Source organism: Pelobates fuscus, chromosome 1, assembly GCF_036172605.1.
Source record: "Pelobates fuscus isolate aPelFus1 chromosome 1, aPelFus1.pri, whole genome shotgun sequence".
In the NCBI taxonomy this organism is placed as follows: Eukaryota; Metazoa; Chordata; class Amphibia; order Anura; family Pelobatidae; genus Pelobates; species Pelobates fuscus.
Genome location: NC_086317.1, coordinates 285,492,653 through 285,518,817, shown reverse-complemented (window position 1 = coordinate 285,518,817; position 26,165 = coordinate 285,492,653). Strand labels below are relative to the sequence as shown.

General features: G+C 43.8%; 1 protein-coding gene across 1 annotated transcript; it reads left to right on the top strand.

Moving 5' to 3' along the window:
• Window positions 1-2,610: 2,610 nt before the first annotated feature.
• Window positions 2,611-25,473, top strand: LOC134568780 (uncharacterized). Its single transcript, XM_063427480.1, has 5 exons — window positions 2,611-2,644; window positions 7,045-7,287; window positions 9,165-9,455; window positions 21,319-21,389; window positions 25,414-25,473. Exons 1-5 carry the CDS (start codon window positions 2,611-2,613, stop codon window positions 25,471-25,473), a joined length of 699 nt encoding a protein of 232 aa, XP_063283550.1.
• Window positions 25,474-26,165: the final 692 nt, after the last annotated feature.

Here is a 26,165-nt window from a genome sequence, read left to right as displayed (position 1 = left end):
TGTAGTATTTCAAGCAGAAATGGTGCACATACAGACCTCTACCACCATGACCACTTCTAAAGGAAGATGTGTTTATGGTGGTTGGAGTAACTCTTTAAGATAATATACAGTAAACACATGGCTGGCCCAAGACACTGTCGTGTCTGAGTCCAAAGGCAAAGTATCCCTTCACAAAAATGTAACATCAGACTTCACCATATGATGTTGAACTTATTTGGCATTTAATTTAAGTCACATTTGGTAGGGTTTCAGGGAAGGGTAAAACAAACTTATTGACGAAGAACCAGGAGTGGCATGTTGAAGCTGTCCAGAGACTAAGTAGATCTAACAGTAACACAGCACCTTGTTTTAAATGAAAAGGAACCAGGGGATGCAGGTCATATATGGGTAAACGGACAAAATACATCTTCATATGGTGTTAATATTGGTAATGGTAGAGAGTATATACAATCCTAGTAGACAACCCATTAAGCATACCATACCTTTTAGGTACCTGATAATATGGCCTGGGACTCAATTAAGCAATCAATAAATTAAACCTCTCAGGGATGGTGTTTTAAAGGCAACATCAAAACAAATAATAACTATTAAATAATGAATCAGAACAGCATATAAAAGGTAATGATACTCCTATATATAAAAACACGTATATATTTAATTAGATGCATATGCCCTAATAAAAACTAGCACCAGTATATAAATACAAAAAATAATATTATATATATATATATATATATATATATATATATATATATATATATATATATATATATATATATATATATATATTATAAACTGGTTCATGGATTGCAGGATAAAACTTACCAGGAAAGGATAAAGGATCTTAACATGTATAGCTTGGAGGAAAGACGAGATCGGGGGGATATGATAGAAACATTTAAATACATAAAGGGAATCAACACAGTAAAGGAGGAGACTATATTTAAAAGAAGAAAAACTACCACAACAAGAGGACATAGTCTTAAATTAGAGGGACAAAGGTTTAAAAATATCAGGAAGTATTACTTTACTGAGAGGGTAGTGGATGCATGGAATAGCCTTCCAACTGAAGTGGAGGTTAACATAGTGAGGGAGTTTAACCCCTTAAGGACCAAACTTCTGGAATAAAAGGGAATCATGACATGTCACACATGTCATGTGTCCTTAAGGGGTTAAGCATGCGTGGGATAGGCATAAGGCTATCCTAACTATAAGATAAGGTCAGGGACTAATGAAAGCATTTCGAAAATTGGGCAGGCTAGATGGTCTGAATGGTTCTTATCTGCCGTCACATTCTATGTTTCTATTTTTCTATCAATCTAGGAGAGTTTCTAACTCCAAATCCAGTGGTTAAGAACTACTTGCATATGGACGAATTACGCTCACTGGAGATGCTGATGTTTGCTGCAACCGGTAGGTCACAAGTCTATGCAACAATATGGATGCATTGGATGTTAATGACTAGTTTAGAAATACAATGCCCCATGTAAACATATTTTTCTTTCATTTTCCCCTAAGATCCCAATTATTTTCAAAGCCTTGCCTTCTACTACACTAACTTGGCTATGGAACCAAGACCATGGACTTTAATCTAGTAAACATGACTCTGGGCTGCTTCCTAGTATAACCATATATAACCATCATAATTTTAATCTTACTTTGCCAGGTACCGCCCCACATGAACTATTCATTATTTTTATAAAGTTTGTATATTCTTTTTATTTATCTTTCTGTTTCTGTCATCAAATTGTTGCAAAAGTGAGTGTATGATGTAATGGAGTGCTCATGTAAACAACTCATTTTTGAATACTTGACATTTGAATGGAAAATTCTACTGTACTGTCATTGACTGCACCAATAACTATTTGATTCACAAAAAAGAACCACTTGTCTATATAATTTAAATTATGCTTTTGATATTTTTCCAGAACCGGAAATAGTTTGGGGTGAGATATCCAGAGATGCCATCCTGCCATGTTTTTTTAAGCCAGACAATAACATTATATTACATTGGATGACAATTGAGGAAAAGACCGTGCTCAGCTACTTCAACAATGCGGAACAATTTGAAAATCAAGATCTTCAATACAAAAATAGGGCTTCACTGGTTTTAAGTGAACTGAAAAATGGAAATGCTTCCCTTAAGATAACAAATCTCCACATAGAAGATGAAAAATCATATTATTGTTATAGATCCACAGAAACACCAAAAAAAGCTTATGTTAATTTAAAATTTGCAAGTAAGGAATGTATATTATGTTTTTCAGAAAACGTAAATGTACAGTTATTAATGTAAGTCATGATTGAAATAGAGATACAAAAGGAAGCACATCTCACTTACTCCCCATAAGATCCCTTGTGTCCTTAGTATATGCCCAAGTAAACATCTCGTTCAACCTTGGTACACAATAATAGGCTGGGAAAGCTGGAGATAGGCCCACTGCTCAGCCAATCATTGCTGTGAGATGTATGACTTTGATGATGAGCCTCATTCATTATCTGAGCAGCTGTAGATGGGTGTAACTTTGTGTGCTGGGGTGAGCCCCAGGTTTGTCAAACTGCTCAGCCAAGGGATTTGAAATGCTATTTATAATCGTAACAGGGCTCAAAATGTCACATCTTGAGTCACAGCCAGACATGAAAAGTTAATTGCTGCCTAAAATGCATGTGATCAGCATTTCAACTATTTTTTATTCAATTATGTTTGCTACTGTGTTTAAGTGTATGCAGGGGCCTACTTGTATGCAGTGTCAGCGTGTGTGTGTGTGTGTGTGTGAGAATGCCAGAGCAGGTGGGGTATATTAGGCAGCAAGTGAACAGTCAGTTCTTCAATTTCATGTGTTGGAAGTAGTAAAATGGGCAAATGAAAAGATTTGCGTGGCTTTGACATGTGTCAAATAGTGATGTTTAGACGACTTTGTCAGAGAATCTCCAAAATTGCAAGTTTTGTGAAGTGTTCACGGAATGTTAGTACTTACCAACAGTGGTGCAAGGAAGGACCACCAGTGAAATATGGTCCGGATCATGGGCGCCCCCAAGGCTCATGGCTGTACATGAGAAGTGAAGGCTAGCCGCCTGGTTTGATCACACAGAAGAGTTACTATAGTTGAAATTGCTGAAAAACGTAATGCTGGCCATGAAGAAAGGAGTAAGAACACACAGTGCATCATAGTTTGCTGCATAGTGACCTTGATGACCCCTATCCCATGCTGTAAGCTACATTAATCGGGATGTGATCATCAGAACTGGACCCTTGAGCAATGGAAGAAGGTTGCCAGGTATTTTTTAGATCAGGTGGGCATTTGGATGCATGTGCATTGTTTACCTGGGGAAGAGATGGCAGCAGGATGCATTACAATGTACACAAACCATGTGCACCATTTCAAGGCAATGTGTTCCCTGATGGCCTCTTTCAGCAGCATAATCCACCCTAACACTCTGCAAAAATTGTTCAGGAATGCTTTGAGAAACATAACAAAGAGTTCAAGGTGTTGCCTTGACCTCCAATTCCCCCAGATCTCAATCAGGTTGTGCATCTGTGGGATCAGGGCCGGTGCAAGGATTTTGGCCGCCCTAGGCAAAAAAAATGTTGCCGCCCCCCCCCCCTCACCCCCCATGTGACATCACAATGCCCCGCCCATATGCTATGCCATATGGGCCAACGCCAGTCTTCACAAAGTGTCTTTTATCTGAAAAGACAGTGTGTTTACATTAAAAAGCCTACAGGCACAGGTTATAGACACCAGAACCACTACATTATGCTGTAGTGCTTCTGGTGACTATAGTATCCATTTAATGTGAGGTCAATTAGAAATTAGTGCCACTAATAATATATTGGATTGCCTACTTACCACCAGATGAGGACAAGAGGCTGATGATGGGCTCAGTCTGGCTCCACAGGTCTGGTGTAGAAGAGGCTCTCTGGAGACCGTTTTTAACAGTGCTCACAACAATTAACGAACAGGAAGCAGCTCCATTTTTTAGGGCCCCTTACACAGCTCAAGGTCTGGGCCCCCAGAGCTTGACCGTGAGTATGCCTACAATGCCCACCCATAAATCCACCTACATGGCCCATCCATGAGTTGGGGATGTTTTATGCGTGCAATTTGTGTAAGGGATGTAGTGTGTTTATAGGGGATGCAGTGTGTGTTTGCGTATAGGGAATGCATTGTATGTTTCTGTGTGTGTGTGTGTAAGGGGTGCAAAGTTTGTTTCTGTGTATGTAATGTAGTTGCTGTGTCTAAGAGAATGAGTGTTTGTGTGAACGTAAGGGATGCATTGTGTGTTTCGGGTGTGTCTGTGTGTGAGTAGGAATGCATTGTATGTTTCTGTGTGTGTGTGTGTGTATGTAGGGGGGATGCATTGTGTATGTGTGTAGTGTAAAAGAGAGGGTTTGTGGGGTAGGATAAGGACTGAGAGGGGAGCAGCGCTTTATTTATTTATTTTTAAAATTCATAGTGCTCTCCCCTCCGGTCAATTATTGATTTCCCCTTCCCTTCTGTCCCTCCATGTTCTCCCCTTCTGTCCCTTAGTGCTCTCCCTTGGCCCCCTGTCTCTCTGCAGTTCTCCCTTGGTGGTCTTCTCACTCCCAGCTCCCCCCCTTAGTGGTCCTCCCTCTCCCAAACCCCTTAGTGGTCCTCCCTCTCCCAAACCCCTAGTGGACCTCCCCTCCTCCTCCCTCAGTGGTCCTTACCTCCCCACCCCCGTTCCCCCTGTGTTCCTTCACCCCCTCCCCTAGTGGTCCTTACTCCCCCCTCCGCTCCCCTTGTGGTCCTTACCCCCCCTCCCCTCCCCTAGTAGTCCTTACCCCCCCCTCCCCTCCCCTCCTCTAGTGGTCCTTACCTTCCCCTCCCCTAGTGGTCCTTACTCCCCCCTCCCCTAATGGTCCTTCCTCCCCCATCCCCTAGTGGTCCTTCCTCCCCCCCTCCCCTAGTGGTCCTTACCTTCCCCTCCCCTAGTGGTCCTTACCTTCCTCCCCCCTCCCCCTCCCCTAGTGGTCCTTACCTTCCTCCCCCCTCCCCTAGTGGTCCTTACCTTCCTCCCCCCTCCCCTAGTGGTCCTTACCCCGCCCCCCTTTAGTGGTCCTTATCCCCCCTCCTCCCCTAGTGGTCCTTATCTCCCCTCCTCCCCTAGTGGTCCTTATACCCCCTCTCTCCCCCCTAGTGGTCCTTATACCCCCTCTCTCCCCCCTAGTGGTCCTTATCCCCCTCCCTCCCACCCCTAGTGGTCCTTTTCACCCCTCCCTCCCACCCCTAGTGGTCCTTTTCCCCCCCTCCCTCCCACCCCTAGTGGTCCTTTTCCCCCCCTCCCTCCCACCCCTAGTGGTCCTTTTTCCCCCTCCCCCCACCCCTAGTGGTCCTTTCCCCCCCCCTCCCCCCCACCCCTAGTGGTCCTTTTCCCCCCCCCTCCCCCCCACCCCTAGTGGTCCTTTCCCCCCCCTCCCTCCCACCCCTAGTGGTCCTTTTTCCCCCCTCCCCCCACCCCTAGTGGTCCTTTTCCCCCCCTCCCCCCCACCCCTAGTGGTCCTTTCCCCCCCCCCCTCCCCTAGTGGTCCTTTTCATCCCTCCCTCCCACCCCTAGTGGTCCTTTTCCCCCCCTCCCTCCCACCCCTAGTGGTCCTTATCCCCCACCCCCACCCCTAGTGGTCCTTTTTCCCCCTCCCTCCCACCCCTAGTGGTCCTTTCCCCCCCCTCCCTCCCTCCCAGCCCTAGTGGTCCTTTTCACCCCTCCCTCCCACCCCTAGTGGTCCTTTTCCCCCCTCCCTCCCACCCCTAGTGGTCCTTTTCCCCCCTCCCTCCCACCCCTAGTGGTCCTTTTCCCCCCTCCCACCCCTAGTGGTCCTTCCCCCCCTTCCCTCCCACCCCTAGTGGTCCCCCCCCCTTCCCTCCCACCCCTAGTGGTCCTTACCCTCCCCTCCTGCCTTTGTAGCGTGGCCGGGCGGCGCGGAACGCGGGACAGGAACCTTTGTTTCCTGTACCCGGCCGCCGGCGGACTGAAGGGAAGCGCTCACTGAGTGAGCACTTCCTGTCATTCCGCCGGCGGCCGGGTACAGGAAACAAAGGTTCCTGTTCCGCGTTCCGTGCCGCCCGGCCACGCTACATGGAGAGACCGGCAGGAGGGAGCGCTGTGCGCTTCCCTCCTGCCGGTCACTCAAACCCGGCCGCCCTCCATGCTGCAGTGCTGCGCCGCCTGAGGCTTGCAAGAGCGCTCAGGCGGCGCAGCATGAGGAGCGACACCGGGTGCAGGGATCCGGCGCCCCCTGGTAAGTTGCGCCCTAGGCGGCTGCCTAGGTCGCCTTACAGGTGGCGCCGGCCCTGTGTGGGATGTGCTGAAATTTATGAACCGATTCATGGAGGCCCCACCTCGCAACTTGCAGGATTTAAAGAATCTGCTACCAATGTCTTGGTGCCAAATACCCACTCAGCGATGTTGAGCATTGAGTCCATGCCTCGATGCATCAGAGCTGTTTTAGCAGCGTGATGGGGATCTACACAATATTAGGAAGGTTGTTTTAATGTTGTGGATAAGCATTGTGCAGAGAGTCGGTGTGTTTGAATGTAAAGGTTTGTGTTAAAAATGGATCTCTGTGCTTGAATGCAGAGGTGGATGGTGGATGTAGAGTCCGTCGATGTGTGGAGAGAATCAATGTGCATAAATACAGGGGCATATGTGTGCATAGGGAGAATTTAGGGAGATAAGTATCTGGACGGTCAGTGTGCATGAATGCAGGGGTGTATTTGTTAAATCTAAGGGAATGTATGTGGGTAGGACCCTTAAATAAAGTTCACATTATTATAGCACCAAAGCCCTTGCTCACTTTGCCACCAATTATTCATGTAGTCCACGTCCCTTTATATATTTTGTATATGCATGGTTTTAGGGATAACATTACGTGACTCTAGGAAGTGATTTATCCAGTTTCTGTGCTGTTGTTTTTTCTTCACAAATGATCTAAAGTACGATACTAAAGATAAAAAGCTGTGAATACATTAATACATATCATTTATATATATATATATACTTTTTTTTTATTATTGTTTTTAGCGTTTGAAAACCAATCAATTAACTATGAGTCAAAAAATAAAGAAGTCCAACTAAACTGTCATTTGGAAGATTGGTATCCAGACAATGCAATCAGTATAAAGTGGCACAATGGAGATATTGTTGTCAATGAAACCAAAGCCTCTGAGTGCATTATAGGGGTTACAAATGCAAGTGATACTTATTGGTGCCTCATACACCACTCAAAGCTTAATGTTTCCTGGAAGGGTACCTGGCAAAAAAAGGGTAAGTGTAAAGCTAAGTATATGTGTAGTTTCTCAACTCATCTTTATTAGTCAAAGTCACAGTTACAAAAGTGTTTGCCATGAAAAGTTATTTTAAGGTAAGAGAACAGAACAGGCAAATTAAAAGATTAGACTATATACATATCACACATAACGTGTAACATTGGCTGACTTTCATCACATTTACCAGGAAAGAAAATAAATAATACAATTTGTACTTTTATGACATATATGCTTCACAATTCATATTGTAACAAGGAGTGCAGCAGTTATTTAATTAAAAGTAGATGGATGCAGATATTTTCAGATATTTCAGATAAGAGGAAAGTTTTGAACCATTTTTATGGCAAGAGATGGAAAGCACAACACTGCAAGTTGAAATGGGGACAAAGGGGATGGAGATAGATGCCATGAGTGGTTTTCTAGAGATGTGGTTATAAGCCAAGCAAGAAAAGTGAAGGGTATGTCTTGATTCATGATATGGACATATTTTTTACTTTATTTTAGTTTGAAATCTACCCAGAGACTAATATGGTTCTTGTTATTTTGGAGGCAATTGGTTCTCACCATGTCCCCATTGGTTTTAACAGTATCTGATAGTAAGATGGTGCTTGTTACATTGTTATATAGGCTGATAAAAGACTTGTGTCCATCAAGTTCAGCCTTTCTCACATAAGTTTTTGCTATTATTACTATGGAGATTATGGAGGCAATTTAGTATTTGTGGATTTTTGTACAAATTAAGTGATTCTGGTGCTTAGGTAGCACTGTAATTCATATTTTCCCTTATATTCATAATTCATATAGAGGAAATACCAGTCTGTCATAATTTAAACCCCATATTACATCATCTCTTTTGGATAGGTCAGACTTGGTGTACAAACAGCTTTCCCTTTCATTGTTCTTGTTTTGTGGTGTTTGACACCATATAATGCCGAGTATGGTTTGCTCCAAGTCAGAGCAAGGCATTAGATAATGCTTCATCTGTTGTTGAGTTACAACTTCTGTGTTCCGGAGTCAACAAAAGGTGACTGAGAACAATTGTGAATAGCTGCAGAGGTACTGTTTTTTTCTACTTTAACATGATCATGGAAATGTTAGAAAAAGACCTCCACTAAAAATGACTTGTAATTAGCAGCTATTATGCTTGGGACATTGTATGTATACGTATAGTTTTTTTTATATATAAAATGTAGTTAAATGTACACCCCATGAACCAGAACCAGAACCACTACCCCACACTTTAGTGGTTATAAAGCCATATGCGTGTTCTCCATTGTAAGCACCCAAAACACTATAGAATATAGAAGCCCCTCCCCAAGTCCACTACATCCTATGGAGAGCCAGAAGCTCTTGGCAGGAGATTCCATTAGCTATCCTGTACTAAGACCTGCAATGTTTGCATTGGCTGTGAGCATCAGCTGAAATTTCTCATCTCTGTACCACTGGATTTAGCTTTCAAAGAGACCTTCTGGCACTCCATAGGAAGTAGTGGAGGTGGGAAAGGGCACCCAGTGGAACTTGGGTAAGAAGCAAAACCATTCTAAAATGTAGAAGGCATTTAACCGAGCGTGAGGATTTGCTAGCTGGTAGACGCTGTCTTGCAGGTGGTTTAGCCTTTTCTCATGCTCATATCTCTGTGGCATCATCAGTAGCAGCAACATCTTGTCATTGCTGATCATCCATCCTCAGCTTCTTAAATTGTCTTGCATTGCTTACTATTGATGAGCTATTTCATATAAAAATTGCTGTCTGCTTTAACTCATTCCATATTTTATCATATGCATTAAGTTCATCTTGACATGTATTTATATATCTGAATGCATGTATTATGTTACAAGAAATAATCGGAAATCCGTTTTTAATTATTTTTTTTAGTGATTAACTGCACGAAATCAAACAAAGCTGGTAGCAATTTATGTGAAACAATAAACCCAAATCTATACATCGCATGGTTGACAGAAAACAATATTCTGGAGCCAGTGATGGCTACGTCATCCTTTTCAAACGTTAAAGAACATTTTAAACTTTGCATAAATGCCAGCGGTGAGCCATGTTTTGAGTGTGACCTACACAGCAATATTACAGAGGAAATTGGAGAGTACATATGTAGCTTTAAGACTACACACAGCATGCATATTATTATCATGGACGTCAACTTCCAGGATGGTAAGAAAACTTGTTTATGTATAGTTTTGCTATATGATAATGCTCAACAATCTTTTTTTTGTGCTGCATTGTACAGGGGACATTATGGAAGAGTATTATATTACTTGCTTAAAAAAAAATAATACAAAAAAAAAAAAAAAAGGTGTCATGTGGACATTGGACCAGACTCATCGTGGCACACAGTTTGGTTGAGACACACAAGTTGCACATAGTCATCTACTCAGAACGGCTCTGTCACACGGTGTCAGTAGTAGAGCATAACTACATGTTTAACCCCTTAAGGACATGACATGTGTGACATGTCATGATTCCCTTTTATTCCAGAAGTTTGGTCCTTAAGGGGTTAAACACACTGGTGCTTCACTTGGGATGAAATGCAGGGCATTTAAGATGATTGATGATGATTCACTTGTGCTCAGTGCATGGGAAAACCTGATGAGCCTTGCTGGCAAATAGAATGTCACTCTGGCAAGCTTGCGTGCTGGGATTACATGCCCTCTTTATAGAGGTGCACTTCACCGCCAAAAAGCACTATTTTCTCTTATAGATTATGAAACTGTAACTTTATAAAAGTACATTTTACCTCCTACTCTACATATGCATTCCCAGTATATTCTCATTCTCAGTACATATCCCAATTTTCCCTAGTGAGGTTCCCAACTGTACTATTATGTTGCAGCATACATATCATTGGGGCAATATTTGAAAGCACTCCCTAGCATCATTTAAGAATTCATTTATTCAGCACACGCAATATGACAAGCTTTGCAATCCTACCCCACCCTCTTCTCCCCATCGGCCCCAGACGACCACAGGAGGATACAAGAGAAGGTAGCGGAGGGGAGCGTAACTCCCGCACTTACCAACTAGGCACAAGCCAGGTTAAGCTAATAACTACATACACAGTGCAAATACCTAAAACCTGCTCCCGAGCCACAGACCCACAGCGCTGACACCTTAGCCCAGCCCACCCCGCTACCCAAATATTAGATCTTAGATGCGAGCCTACACTGCGAAGCGGAGTCCACAGCGGCTCGGAAAATCATCTTGCAGGCATAGCCCTACCTCAACCCCCGACCTGAGAGGGGAAACAAGCGATGCCTCTCACTAGATACAAACACTAAGTCTCATATACGCGCCGAACAGCAAGATACCAAATACCAATATAAAATTTGTGCATGTAATATGTATGCCATACCTATGCTTTGCTATGTATGTATGAATACGACACGCTATTGTGGCACCGCACGCTTATTGTACCAATGCTTTGCACGTCAAAAATAAAGAATTCCCAAAAAAATATTAATCTAATTTAGTAATGGAATCACTTACAGTGAGGTTCGTTTCCCTTATTTTGGTCTTGACTTAATATTTTGAATAAGCTTTTCAAATTTAAAAAATGATGTATATAAAAAAAATACATCAATTTTAAATCATTTTGAAAGTTTATCAAAAAATATTCAAAATATTAAGCAGAGTGTTCAAAGTCTAGTGTCACTGATAATCTTTTGGTGTGATATGCCTGTACTACCTTTAGCACCCATGAGGGATGCAGTGACAGCATGATAACATGACTCTTTGATATGCATACTTTATCAATAAATGTGCACTCTTTTCGTATAGATAATTTTTCTGTGGATTATTTGGGATTATCAATGTGTGCGGACCTACATGCACCTATTGTGACACATATTTGCTCAACACATAATCCAGCGAAACGCTTGATCCTCCCCGATAACCCAGCAAAAATCTTGGACTCCTGCCCAAATAAACCACAAAAATATTGATCCCCCCCCTGATGAACCGGGAAAAACTTGGACACTCGCCCCCGATAAACCCTGAAAATATTGACGCCACCCTGATAAGCCTGGGAAAAGCTTGTTTCTCTCCTCCCCCGCTCAATAAACCAACGAAAAGCTTCACTCCACTATCGATAACCTGGCGAAAAGCTTGGACTCCCCTCCCCCAGATAAACCAGCGAAAAGCTTGATCACCCACAATAAACCGTCGAAAAAATTGATCTGCGCAATAACACAACAAAAAGCTTGATCGCCCGATAAATTGACGAAAGGTTTGATCTGTTTTTCCCAATAACCCAGTGAGAAGCTCTATTCACCCCCTATATCCCAGTGAGAGGCTCCATTAACCCCCCTTATAACCTGGTGAGATCCGGTTGGATCGGAGTGCCGAACTTATGTTTAGTGCCGAAATCCCTGTTGGTTGCCACTTGTGTGTAAGGTTGTGCCATTCACATTGGCTAATTACCAATGTGGCTATATTAGGAGCAAGGCTCTGGTCTCCATTTACTTGCCCCCGATGACAGTGTGCATATATGCTGAAACATGTGTCGGGCTTTTGCTTCCCTCCATTTTTACCCATGGGTAGCACTTTTTTTCTTTTTCGCACTTCTGTATATCAGTTTAGCATTTTAGGGCCAGTAGTTTAGGTAAGCACTAATAGTAATACTACGGTGCTGAGGTACACTAAGGGCATTTGAGAGTTCTATTTTGTGACACATACACACACCCCTTTTCATTTTTCTGGGGGAATTGGCGTTTGTGTTTTCTTTCCCTCTTTTTTGGTTGGTGGTGGGGGGTTTGTCCATTAGTAATTCTCTTTTTATTGTCCCTTTTTTCTAATGTTTTTAGTACCTATATTTCTACCTATTGTGACTTACCATATTTTCCAGTTAGGGGCTGTGGTTTACATAGGGATTGGTCTAAGAGAGCAGACCAAGTGGTACCCCTATGGAGATATTACCAGACTAGCCCACTATTGTGCACTGAGCTTTTTAGCATTACCTTAGATTCAATAATGAGGGCCCCCCATTTTTCCTGTGGGACCCTTCTTAGAGGCTCTGTTCCCCTGATACCTCTGCAATATACAGTTTTCAGAGAGAGTGAATGAAAGTCAATATACTACCTTTTTGCTGGGTTTATAGTGTATAGAAGATCCCTGTGACGAAATGCCTTTCGTCACTGAATGTATTGGTGACAAGCTGCCCTTTACCCATGGCCGTTGGAGGAGCCTGATTGCCAGCCTCTTACCTGTTGACTATGGTCCCTGGGAGATTTGGCCCTTCAGGTGCAACATTTGGGCATATTGTATTTTATTGTGCGACTGCTGGCACTTTAAGCACAGTGAATGGTATTTTATTGTACTGCTGCTGGCCCTTTAAGAACTGTCTGGGGACATATTGAGACTTTGGGTAACAATACCCTTTAAGACTATGTCCCCAGACCTGTAAAATAACTTGTTCCTGGCTTTCTCCCACTTGGTTCAGTAAATAGGGCTTACTGAACCAAGTACCACACAGGCGGACCACCCAGAAGCTAAAGTATGCAGGCAATTTACCTCCCAGGCTGTGAGGTTACTGCAGGTTAATTGCACGTGGCGGCGGCCATCTTTGTTCAGTCGAACGCGGTCAGTGGTGTATGCTAAAGATTCTGTGGAACTGAAATCGGCTACACATTTTACCGAACACCGCTGACCATTACCTTCTCCTACACTTCGTTTTTCAGCTCCAGAGACTGTCCCGTTCGAAATGGGACTTAGTCGTTTTTCGGCATGAAATTGACCGACCGCACAGCCCAAATCTATGGAACTGTTTTGGGCAGGAAATTGTGCTTGCGGTCGGTCATAAAGGGACCTCCAGCTAACTTTTGATCCACTGGAGGGATTTGGCTGATTTTTGGAAGTGTTTATGTTTGAAGTGTGCTGAGTTCAAATATGTAATTTTACATTTATAAAGATTGGATGTACGGTTTTAAAGTTATAGCACATGTATAAAAACTGTTGTTTTCCTGGCTGTAATAATTATGTTAAGTGGTTATCTGAGGGGAGGGAACCTGGGGGTTGCAACCGTTATGCTATTGGCTATTTTACCCCTCCCCTGTGGGCGGTCTTATATGTGTAAGATGGAAATAAAAGCAGACTGGGTGTGCTAGCACCTCAGATCATCTTGTACCTTCATGAAGTTTCGGCTCATGTTTGGGGGATTGGAGAACTACACTCTGGGGATTGCTATAATCACTATACTCCCCAGGGTATAATCGCTGAGCTCTGCTAAGAGCTTGTTCCTGTTCCTGCTCTCTGGAATTCGGAGAGGTCCACCTACTGGAAGCTGGACCCTGGTCTTGGGTCCAGAGTGGGTGGAGTCGGCGAGACCCCAACCAAGCTGCGGCGGTTCGTGGGGTCTGCAGTGGTTATGGTGTCAGGCAGAGTGCTTGGAGACCTCGGAAAGCACTAGGAGCATCCATCAGCGGAGGGCACCCGGTCGGGGTGCCAGCGGTTCTGTTACAATCCCTAATAATTTTTGCACCGAAATTTTAGAATTGACGTTTTAAATCTTTTAAAAGGACACACGATTTGTCATTTACATTTCTTTCATACTGTTAATTTAATTCAACCATCCACTACTTGTTAATTTATGTATTTTATGCGATAAACGTACAGCTTAGACATAGGATAGATTATCTGAGTTAACGGAAAAATTACATGTGCTGTTGGATTAATGAAGAATATCTGTGAACACAGCTCGTTGAGTATAAGAAAATTAGGGCAGTTTCCACAAATCCTTTACAAAACAGGAAGATATCAGTTAAACAAAGTGCATACTAGGTAGATTGTCTGCTAAATTAACATTAAATTATTTTTGGGCAGCCAGACCTTGCACCCCCTATTGGCAATTCATAGTGACTTAATGTCCCCAATCAAGAAACACAGAGACTGAGACTGGAATTATCCCCTTACTGAGCCAAATGTACACGTTGTGATCAAAACAAAATGTAAACAAAAAGTTGAATTTGCGCTATATGTCTATTCAGGCGTAATTCACCTCTTTTTTATATTATGTGCACCCACGCATATTATTTATCATTATATTTAGGGGAAACAGGAATGGGGTGTTGGGGATCTGTCGTCGTCCGAGGTCCTTGGTGTGTCTGGGTCCATGTTCCGTCTTATTGTGGGGTCTGAAGTTTGTCGGCAAAGTCTGGTTTTGTCATCTCCAGTAGCCAGTGTGTCCATGTGTTAAGGTAGGTTTGATATGTATCGGTTGCGATGTTGTGGAGTTCCTCAAGGGATCTCAGTTCCTCCATCTGTGTGAACCAGCTTCCCAAAGATGGAGTGATCTGTTGTTTCCAGTGTTGTGGTATAATTGTTTTGGCTATGTTCAGTATATGTATTGCCAGTGTTTTCTTGTATATAGTTCGGGGAAGCTTAGTATGGTGTAGGAGCATTTCAGCGGGACTGAATGGAGGTGGGTCGTCGGAGAACTGTGTTAGTATCGTGTGAATTCCCTTCCAGAATAGGGCAATCTTTCTGCATGCCCACAAGATATGTAAGAGTGTGCCCCTCTCTCCCTCACATCTCCAGCATAGAGGGGAATGGTCTGGGATGCTTGCATTTAGTGTCACTGGGGTGTGTTACCAGTGAGTTAGCAATTTGTAAGCTGTTTCTTGTGTCTTACTAAAGCTAGAGCAGCGGTGTGTGAGGTAGCATATTTTCTCCCATTCTGCCTTGTCAAATGTGCGACCCATGGCCACCTACCATTTTCCCAGAAATCGTGGTTGTTTGTCGGCGTCAGTGTCAGGAGTAGAGTATATATGAAGGAGACTCCATGGGCTAGTGGGTCTAGATCCAGGCAGACCTCCTCGAAGGGGGTGGCTGTTCGCGATAATATTGGCCCCTGCGGGAGTGATGCAATGTAGCTCTGTGTCTGTTTATGTTTTAGGCGCATCAAAAGGGTGTGTTCTGAGCTTCCCCTTAAGTCGTCAAGTGTCTTGATGCCTGTTGTCGTGTGGACGTGTCTGAGTCTGGGTAATGGTCCTGAACTAGTGCTTTGAACGCTTTCGGGTCTAGACCTGGTGGGAAGTCTGGGTTGTGTGTCAGAGGGAGTAAGGGTGATGGGTGTGACGAAAGGTCGTGCCTCCCCTTTGTGCGGTTACACTCTCGCAGGGTGGCCCTCGTATAAGGTGAACCCTGCGTCTCTCCTCTCGTGGCCGCCGGCGGCAGCCACGGCAACACCGCGACCGGGACTCCCGCCTCGCTTTCCTCCACCTGTTTCCATAGTTTGTGTACCCCTGTTTTGGTCCATTCCATTATCCGCAGGAAATGGCAGGCCCTGTAGTGTAGGGTGAAGTCCGGCATTGCCAGGCCACCCCTTTCTTTTGGTTGTGTTAATAGGGTATGTTTTAATAAGTATGTATGATTTAGATTTAGGTTTATTTCTAGGGTGGAGATTCTACCGAAATCGTGGAAGGCTTTCAGAATGTTGGGTAGAGATATTTCTGGATTTGTTACATAGAATAGTAGGTCGTCGGCATATGCCGCAATTTTTTGGTGTGTCGTCCCTGCCATCACCCCTATGATGTCTAGGTTGTTCCTGATGGCACCAGCAGTAGCTCAAGGGCTAGAACAAAAAGCAATGGGGGCAGGGGGCATCCCTGAGGGGTGCCGTTTTGTATGTCGAATGCCGCTGACAGTGTTCCATTGATCACCACTTGGGCTGAGGGTTGTGTGTGTATAGGGCTCCTATCCACTCCAGGATCCCAGGACCCAGGCCGGCGTGCGCCAGGGTCTGAAACAGGTACTTCCAGTTGACCCTATTGAAGGCCTTCTCCGCGTCCGTGGATAGCAGGAGAAGGCCCCCCGGGTGCGTTTTCCGCTGTGCATCATTGTGAGGGTGCACATGGTGTTATCGCGCGCCTCCCTCCCCATTACAAACCCCACCTGGTCCGGGTGCACTAGCGTGGGTATGTGTATCTGTAGTCTAGTAGCCAAGATTTTTGCCAGTAGTTTTAGATCGCAATTTATAAGAGATATAGGTCAGTAACTTCCGCAGTGCTACTGGTTGCTTTTACTGCAATAAAATACACATATTTGTATTCAGCGATGTCTCACGTGAAAAACCGTACCCCCTATGTACAGGATTTATGGTGTTTTGGGAAGTTACAGGGTTAAATATAGCATGTTAAATTTTTCAGTTTTTACACATTGAAATTCGCCAGATTGGTTACGTTGCCTTTGAGGCTGTATAGTAGCCCAGGAATGAGAATTAACTCCATGATGGCATACCATTTGCAAAAGTAGACAACCCAAGGTATTGCAAATGGGGTATGTCCAGTCTTTTTTAGTAGCCACTTGGTCACAAACATAGAGATCTTTTTATATAGTGTTTGTATACAAACACACACATTTTAAATAAATATTGTTAAACATACACACGCACTATCTATCTATTTCTATCTATCTATCTTATTTCCATCTATCTTTTTATCTCTATCTATCTCACACTCACAATCAATCACTCACTCATGAAAAAGTACCGTGAGAGTGATGAAACGCGTTGATACTTTGTTTCAGCTGACCTTTTGATCTGTCTCTGCCTAGAGTAGGGGTTCTCAACCCAGTTCTCAGGACCCCCTACCAGTCCAGGATTTGGGGATTACCTGGGTGTGTCTAAGGTGTTTAGAAAAAGGGAAAAAAAACACCTTAGACTCTAAGGTGTTTTTTTTTTTTATTCTAAACACTTTAGACACACCCAGGTAATCCCTAAACCCTGGACTGGTAGGGGGTCCTTGAGGACAAGGTTGAGAACCCCTGGCCTAGAGCGTTTGTGAGTTTTTTAGAGCTACTGCTTCAGTTTTCCTGTGAGCACATATCCGTTTGCAGTTCATACTTCTGCTGCAGTGGTTGGTGTTCCCGGTATCTACGGTTCCTGTCGTCTAAGTCTGGATCTAAGGGGTGGTTACCGGTCTCTGCTGGGAGTCTGCTTCCTATACACCACAGTCTTTTTTGAAGATCCCGACCATGGTGTAACCAATTACCACCCACCTACTGATTATGTCTGGATTTGACGGCTTGTCAATCTGACACCATCCACCCTTCGTCTATCTGGATATATCCTCTCCAGGAACTTACTTTTTACTGCTACTTTTACATACACCTCAGTGGGGGGCCCACACCGAGGCAAGGTACTTTTTGCACACATTTTTTATTTTTGTTATTTCTTTTATCTCATTTTATTTACCATACTTATTTCTGCTGCTGTATTTGTGATGTAAGCACTGTAGCCTCTGGATACAGTGTTATTCATTGTATCAGTGGTGGCTACATGTGCTTATTTATGTATCCATATTTGCATAGCTCTAACTACTTAACTATTATAGCTCACCACTAATTAGCTACAGATTATTGTGGTCATGTGTTTATATTTAGGTTCTAATTAATTTATTTGCATATGTTTTATACTAATAAATGTATGTGTTTATCATTATATATTCATTATATTTTATTTAGGAGCGCACATACCATTTTTTTTTTTCTATGAGCCTACACTCATCCAAGATGCTTGTTGGTGTATGTAGCTGCCCATCTTAATTTTATGATTTATTACACCAATTTCCATTAGTTTTTTATAGTTTCTCACAATCACTCACAATCACCCACACTCAGTCCCTAACCCACCACCCACTCAACCTCAGTCACCCACCCACAGTCACAATCACTCACCCACACTCAGTCACCCACACTCACTCACTCACTCCATCAACTCGGAAATCCCTCTGGTGGCAGTCTGAGTGACTGCAACTAGAGGTGTTCCTAGCTTTTAATGTTAACACTGTTTTTTCTCAGAAAATACAGTGTTTACATGAGAGGCTGCAGGGAGCTATAGTTCTCACCTGAACAACCTAATTAAGCTGAAGTTGTTCAGGTGACTATAGTGTCCCTTTAAATAAGATGTAGATGTGAGTTTTCTTTGTGCACACCCTAATTAGGGCTGGTGCAAGGAATTTTGGCTAAACAGGCAAAGATGCATTTTGCTGCACCCTCCTTAAAAAAAATGCATCTTCACCTGTGTGTCTTGTAACCCCACTTTTTATTTTCTTACCCTCTTTAGTGCATTTTTCCATGTGATATAGACTTAGATATATAGCAACACACAACCACACAGGCACTCAGTCACAGAGATATGCAGGCACACAATCAAACAAATACAGGCACACAGCCATACAATCTACACATACAGGTATACAGGTACAATGTAATTTAAACACAGACATATACAGACACACACACACACAGACATTCAGATACTGTCATACAGACACAGGCATACAAAGACATACATACACCTCTCCAGGGCTACACCTTTTCTGTGGAACTCCCTTCCCTTCTCCGTTAGACTTTCACCCAGTCTCCACTCCTTCAAAAAAAAATCTTTAAAAATACACTTCTTCAGGAAAGCATATTATTTAAACTGTTAGCGAGTTTTCACCCCTACCCCCCACAATTACTTTTCTCCTGCAACTGTCAAAATAACCTAAGTTCTCAGTGATAACTTTTCTAGCAACCTATTTTATTACCTCTATTTATACCCTTTGTAGTACCTCATTGAGCAGGGCCCTCAACCCCTCTATTCCTGTGCATCCCTTTGTCTGGCTACAATAACATGTCTGTTAGTACAATCATTGTACAGCACTACGGAATTTGCTGGCGCTATATAAATAATAAAATAATAATACTCAGGCTTATATTCCAACATATACAGGCATACAGAGCAAGGGCGGATCCAGAGTCTAATCTCGGAAATGACACTAGCAGTGGGTTGTAGTGGCTGTAAGTGAAAATTTAGAGGATGTAGTAGGGGGCTATGGGCTGTAGTGGGGGGATAGGGGCTGTAGTGGAGGGTACAGGCTGTAATTGGAGGGTTAGGAAATGAAGTGGGGGGATAAGGGCTGAAGTAGGTTGATGGCTACAATTTGGGAAAGGGGCTGTGGTGTTGGTGATATGGGTTGCAATTAGGGGACAGGGGCTGTAGTGAGGGTATGGGAGGCTGAGGAAGTGCAATCAGGGGAAGATATTAAAGCATATTTGGTGGTTGTTACAAAGTTCCCTCTGTCTGCAACCTTTTGTTACTTTATTGCTAAACTGCTAAAACTCACGAACAACTTTCCCAGGTCATGCGTGTGTCACCAATTAACCTCGTTCACCTTTGCAATACCGAATAACCGACCGCCCTACCTGAGGAGTGTGCCCTACCTGACCGCCCCACCTGAAGAGTTATTAACCACCCGGTTTTGTGGTTAACCACAGCCTAATTGGCAGCCGAAACGCCCAGCGGGACATGGTAGTCGACTGTCTGGTACTATTCTCAGACACTATTTTATACGAACCCTGCTGGGATGCCCCGTCCATTCGTGCATAATACACTACGAAGCCTATACTGTCCCCCTACAGGACCCTATGGAAGAGGATCTCTGTGCTGATAGTTTGCCGAACAGCCCTAGAGACAATTTTTATCCCCATGGCATTTCCACTCCATTCCTTTTCGGATATCTTATGCGCTTGGATCCAAGCTGTCTGGGGATATGTTGAATGCACAAATTAAAGAAAATGATGTATGAGTTATTGATTTTTATGCAGTTTTCATGTACTTGTAAAAACTAGAATATTGCCTGTACCTGGAGATAATTACGGTAAGTTATTGTAACCGTTGAGACTAATTATCTCCAGGATAGAGGGGAGGGTTTGAAAACATGCACTTTGTCACCATGGTTGTTGTTACTTGTCACCCTGTGTACCATCAGGTCCAGAGGGGTGTGCCTCTGGCCTTAAAATGTGTATTTAAGCAATGCCTTGTTGTTCAATAAATCAGACTTCTTATCCTCAACTCGCAGCCTCGACTCGTGTTGTAGGGAAATGCTGATTGCTAGGAACTACCTCTCTACACTTACAGGAATATCGCTAGATGTGGACTTGGCTCTTTCTACCGCTCTCCAGGATCGGGGACAAGGACATCCAAGCGGTCCAACCCCCAGCTAGCCTGGGACAACCATAACAGTGGCCATTCGCAAATTGGCTTCCACCTGTTCTATGGGACAAGTTTGTGCTAGGACTGAAAAGGGGCTGTGGTGTGGGTGATATGGGTTGCAATTAGGGGACAGGGGCTGTAGTGAGGGTATGGGGGCAGTGGTGAGGGGGCATTGAGCTGAGTAAGGGGACAGGTGCTGAGGAAAAGGGACAGGGGCAGAGGAGCAGGACAGGTGATGAGAAGGGGAACATGGGCTGAGTAAGGGGACAGAGGCTGGGGAAGTGGACAGGGGCTGAGGAGGGGGACAGGGGCTGGGGAAGAGGGGCCGGACAGATGGACATTGCTGAGGAGGGGGACAGGGGCTGAGGAAGGGGGACATTGCTGAGGAAGAGGGACAGGGGCTGAGTAAGGGGTAAATTGCTGAGAAGCGGGACAGAGGCTGAGAAAAGGGGACAGGGCTGGGGAAGATGGACAGGGGCTGGGAAAAAGGGACAGGATCTGAGGAAAAGCGACAGGGGCTGAGGAGGGGGATAAAACAAATCTAAAGTGTATTTCCCCCTCCCTGAGACTTGCCTTAGCCCAGGGAGAGGTGGGACAGGATCTGGAGCCTGCAGTCAGTGAAGTTGGCCGGCCTCTTCTGATGTCAGGAGTAGGGGGCGTGATTTCCTATGCTCTTCTCCTAGACTCCCCAGTGGTCCTGACATCATCAGGAGGGCCGGCTGACTCCACTGGCTGCAGGTTGCAGGGAAACGGGTGAATTTAAAAATCTGAGTCCCCAGCCAGAGGCAGGGGATTCAGATTTTTTCGCCTCCCTGTTCTGGCGCCCTAAGGTAGCCGCTTGTGCCGCCTTATGGACGAGCCGGCCCTGACCATAATGCATTTTGCTGTGCACATCTACTATGTCTGGTCTCACTAAGTGGATGGATTCCTGTACTATTTGGCATCACAGAAAAATTATGCAAATGCCTGTTTTGGTGTACATTTAATGCAATGCAAAAAACTAATTCAGCTCTAGTAAATTGAGTTTTATATTTCCCTCCTATTTAGGAACATCCGTCAACCACCTTATGTGGCTGCTGTGCCTGTTGCTGATACCTGTTGCTGGTTTTGGTGTTCTGGTTAGGTGTCTTTGGAACAAACGGTACGAATTGTATATTACAATGTAAAAAATTTTAAAAAAAATTACATAAAATGCTGCTTGATGTATTAAAAAACATCCATGCACACGTGTGCAAGTAGTGCAGAATTGTGTAGTGCCCCTTTTGTTATACCCTCTTTACATTCCCATGATATGACATGAGACATAGTTGGTGAAAATAGGCCAAAGCTTTTTTTTATTAAAATATTTTACCAAACAATATTACCAATATTAACTTTGTATCATATATATATATATATATATATATATATATATATATATACACACACACACTTTAATAATTTTAATACTTTTTTTTTTTTTTAGTAAAGAAACAGACGACCAAAGTACAGGTATGCTTGTTTTGTTTTACAATCTTCATTTACAGGGATGTTTCAAATAACTAAATATACTCTTCTAAATAGGGATCTGTTACTGCCCATGATTTCTTATACTACGGTTACTTTTAGACTTGTGCAGGGTTGACATTTTCGGTTCGTCCAAATTAATTTAGACAAAAAAAGAGAATTGGTCTCATCCAAAACAAATTCTTCCATTAGTTGATTTGTTTCGGATTAAATTTCTCTGATATTTTCAGTATGGAATTTCCATTTGCATTTCCTTTTGGTTTAGGAAGTAGATAAGTCCCTAATTTGATAACTTTTTGCCATATTTAAGGGTATTAAATTAGGGAGGGGGCTGTGTTTAGTAGAAACTCCATATTAATGATATCCAAAAATATAGCAGTGGCTGTGGCTTTCTGCAGTGTGCATACCGGCAATGAGGGCAGGGTTGAGGAGTGGGTGGAAGATGATGTGGAGGATGATGAGGTCCTAGACCCCACATGGAATCAAGGTCATGTGAGTGACGTCTGCAGTTTGGAAGAAGAGGTGTTGTGGAGAGGCACCAGCACAGCATAAGAGGGAGCAGGGTGCAAAAGGGGAGCGGCTGTCCCCTAGCGCTCGTCGGCATGTATTAGCTCGAGAATTACCAGTTATCCAAGTAATACATGTAGCGATCAAAGGATCCATGATAGACCTGAGCGAACCCGAACTGCAAAGTTCGGGTTCGTACCAGATTTAACGATCCATTCATAGTTTCACAGAGAGGTGGGCACAGTGGTGTATCCTGTTTTTGTGCTGCCACAGGCAGGACAAAACACAGGCGCCACCCCCACTTCCTTCTAAATACACACACATTCACTGACAGATACGCATACACTAGCTAACAGAAACACACTAACAGACACACACTCACAGGCAAACACACTCACACTAACAGACACACACACACTAACAAGCAAACACACACAGTCAGAGACACACACACACACACAGTCAGACACACACACACTAACAGGCACACACTAACAGACACAGTGAGGGCGGCACTGGCAGGCTTTCTGCTGGGCTGCTGTGCGCTGGCGGGCGGGCGGCTGGCCAGGGAGCACTTCCTCTGAGCTGTCTGCTCAGCTCCCTCGTGCGCCGCAGAGTGAGGCTGGGAGCCGGAAGATGACGTCATATTCCAGCTCCCAGCCTCACTCTGCGGCGCGCGAGGGAGCTGAGCAGACAGCTCAGAGGAAGTGCTCCCTCGCCAGCCACCTGCCGCCAGCCCCCAGCAGCCCGCACACCCGGGCCAGCTTGTCAGTTAGCCGCAAGGCTAACAAGGCATTTGCCCTGGGCATTTGGGGGCGGCTTGTTTTGCCGCCCGCTGGAAAATGCTGCCCAAGGCAAATGCCTTGTTTGCCTCGTGGCTAAAAGTCCCTGGGGGGCAGTCCGGTGACTAGGGCCCAGACACTGTCAGGATGTGACATTCACTGTAGTGGCTGTGCACGCTTTTGGATGCGGATGTCATATATATATATATATATATATATATATATATATATATATATATAAACAGTGTTGGCTTCCTCCTCCTCCTCCTCCTCCTCCTCCTCCTCCTCCTCCTCCTCCTCCTCCTCCTCCTCCTCCTCCTCCTCCTCCTCCTCCTCCTCCTCCTCCTCCTCCTCCTCCTCCTCCTCCTCCTCCTCCTCCTCCTCCTCCTCCTCCTCCTCCTCCTCCTCCTCCTCCTCCTCCTCCTCCTCCTCCTCCTCCTCCTCCTCCTCCTCCTCCTCCTCCTCCTCCTCCTCCTCCTCCTCCTCCTCCTCCTCCTCCTCCTCCTCCTCCTCCTCCTCCTCCTCCTCCTCCTCCTCCTCCTCCGTCACTGCCTCCTCCTCCTCCTCCGTCACTGCCTCCTCCTCCTCCTCCGTCACTGCCTCCTCCTCCTCCTCCGTCACTGCCTCCTCAACCTATGGGTCACTTAGTATAAACTAGGTACACATTAGCAGAGGCTTGTGTGAAGGCCTTTTCTCCATGCATCAGGACTGCAAGAAATGCACCACAGGCCGCAAATGTTTCTTTATTTGTATGTCCCAATATTTTGGGGGCTACCACAATTAAAAAAAAAAAAAACATAAAATACAGTGCTGGCTACCTCATCCTCCTCCACCGCCACGGTCACCGCCTCCTCAACCTATGGGTCACTTAGTTTAAACTAGGTACACATTAGCAGAGGCTTGTGAAGGCCTTTTCTCCATGCATCAGGAGTTGAGCTCAGTTTGAACAATGAAAGAGAATACCCTGCACTCCAACCCTCTCTCAAATGGATAATTCTGGTGATCCTCCTGACAGCCATGCTTTAGATTTTGATTTATGTTCTTCCAAAGCTAAATTCAAAGATTCCATCTAGTGCTATTTTATGGCTCAGCTGTATTTTAAATTTTTATGTTATTTTAAGTGATTTCCCTATCCACATTTGTTTGCAGGGCACTTGTCCTACTCTTACCCCCATTTTACTTCATTTAGCTGCTCTCTATCCCTTTCCAGGAGTTTTTTAGAGCCATTTTTGTGGGCAAAAAGTTTGCGTCCCCATTGACTTCAATGGGGTTCAGGTTCGGTGTCAAGTTCGGGGTCAAGTTCGAGCCCGAACCTGGACTTTTTTTCAAAGTTCGGCCGAATCCGCCGGACCCGAACATCCAGGTGTCCGCTCAACTCTACTTTTGATCTTTCAGCTGTATTGTGTAGTAAATTAGTTCCACCGGTCAATAATTTATGCCTCTGCCGGGCAGCACAGGCCCAGATAAAGCTCTCTGTCCCTTAATGGATCAGTGGGAAAGATCAAATGATCTCCCTCATTGGCCCACCAGTTCTATGAAAAAAGCTCACATGAAAATTGCACACACAAAAAAAACCCCACTGTCATAAATGCCCACATTGAAAATTGCCCACACAGAAAAATGCCCAAACGGAAAAAAGCCCACACTGAATAATATGCACATATAGTAATTTTCCCATTTATGAGCATGCATAGGTGTATTACCAACATTTTATTTTATATAAATATATTATGATTAAAATCTCATATTCATATGCAACAATTTGCATTGTGATTTTATAATATATAATTAAATAATAATCTTGCTATGTTATAAGTATACTAATTCATTGCTAAACAAAAATGTGTCCTGTGTGTGTAGAGAACTAAACAAAAACCTTTTGGCGCAACCTTATCTCCGATTTTTGTTTAGTTTGTTTACTTACATATGGGGCTAAGAGGGAGCCCTACCATTTTAGGTATGCTGCCTCATTTTCATATATTCTAGAGCGCTGATCCTTCTACGTTTAGTTCCTGTGTATGTAGAGGGCCCTTAAGGACAGAGGCAATTGTACAAGTTCTGACCCCCTATTATTTTCTGTCTGATCGGCGTTTACCTGTATGACTTCCGGGTTCTCTCCAATACAACTCCGCCCATGCGTCTGACGTCACGTGCTTCCATGGTAAAAGGAAGCCACGGCCGCTATCACATTGCTCAATCAATTTGTTACCTAATTGTTGCCAATTGCCGACAGAGCTCTTTTTTACGATCATCCGTATACCGAACCTCTCTTACCTGATCTTGACTAAGCTGACTTCTCCTCTCCCAGACTTAACTACGATTTCCTCTAATCCTCAATATACTTCAGAGAACCATAATCATCAAAATTCTGGAAAGGACTTCCATTCTCAACATCCACGGAAACTAAGCTAAGTTCTCCAGTTACTAGGATTAATAATTGGTTCATGCCTTAAGTTATTTGGAAAGGAAATTCATATGTCTGCCCTCTGGGATCCTATACTACTAATTTTACTACAATTTACTTATTGGAAGTAATATATCTAAATTCAATAAATCAAACATTCTTAAAGTGACAGCATTAAACTTATTCCTTCATCTGCAGTTGAGTTCCAAATGAAGTTTTTCTAAAAATATTACAGAATTTGAGCTATATATGTCTGTTAAACTATAATTTACTTCTTTTTTTTTAATTCTTTATTTTTGCTTTGCAAGACAGCAGATACATAGCATACATAAAAAAAACAGAAATACGGCACGCAAATATGCATCAATGTAATGGTACTCCGAGGAAACTGCATCCATGTAGACGCACTTTGCGAGTGTGTCACAGTCCAAAGTCCGTGCTCGTACAATATGATGTTGCCAGTAATTTCCAGTCATGCTGAAACGTTTGAGTATCGCAGTACATCCCACAAAGTGTTTTTTTATTTATTTTTAAACGACGTAATAAAACAAAGAACTATCACATTGTAATTCGTATTTCCGAACAACTAAGGGAGTCATGAATAATCGCATTCGCTGCTCTAGCCGTACTGCAGACCCCTCATAACCCCGGCAGTTGCGAGTAATCCCTTACAATGGCTACGAAAGATAGTTCAA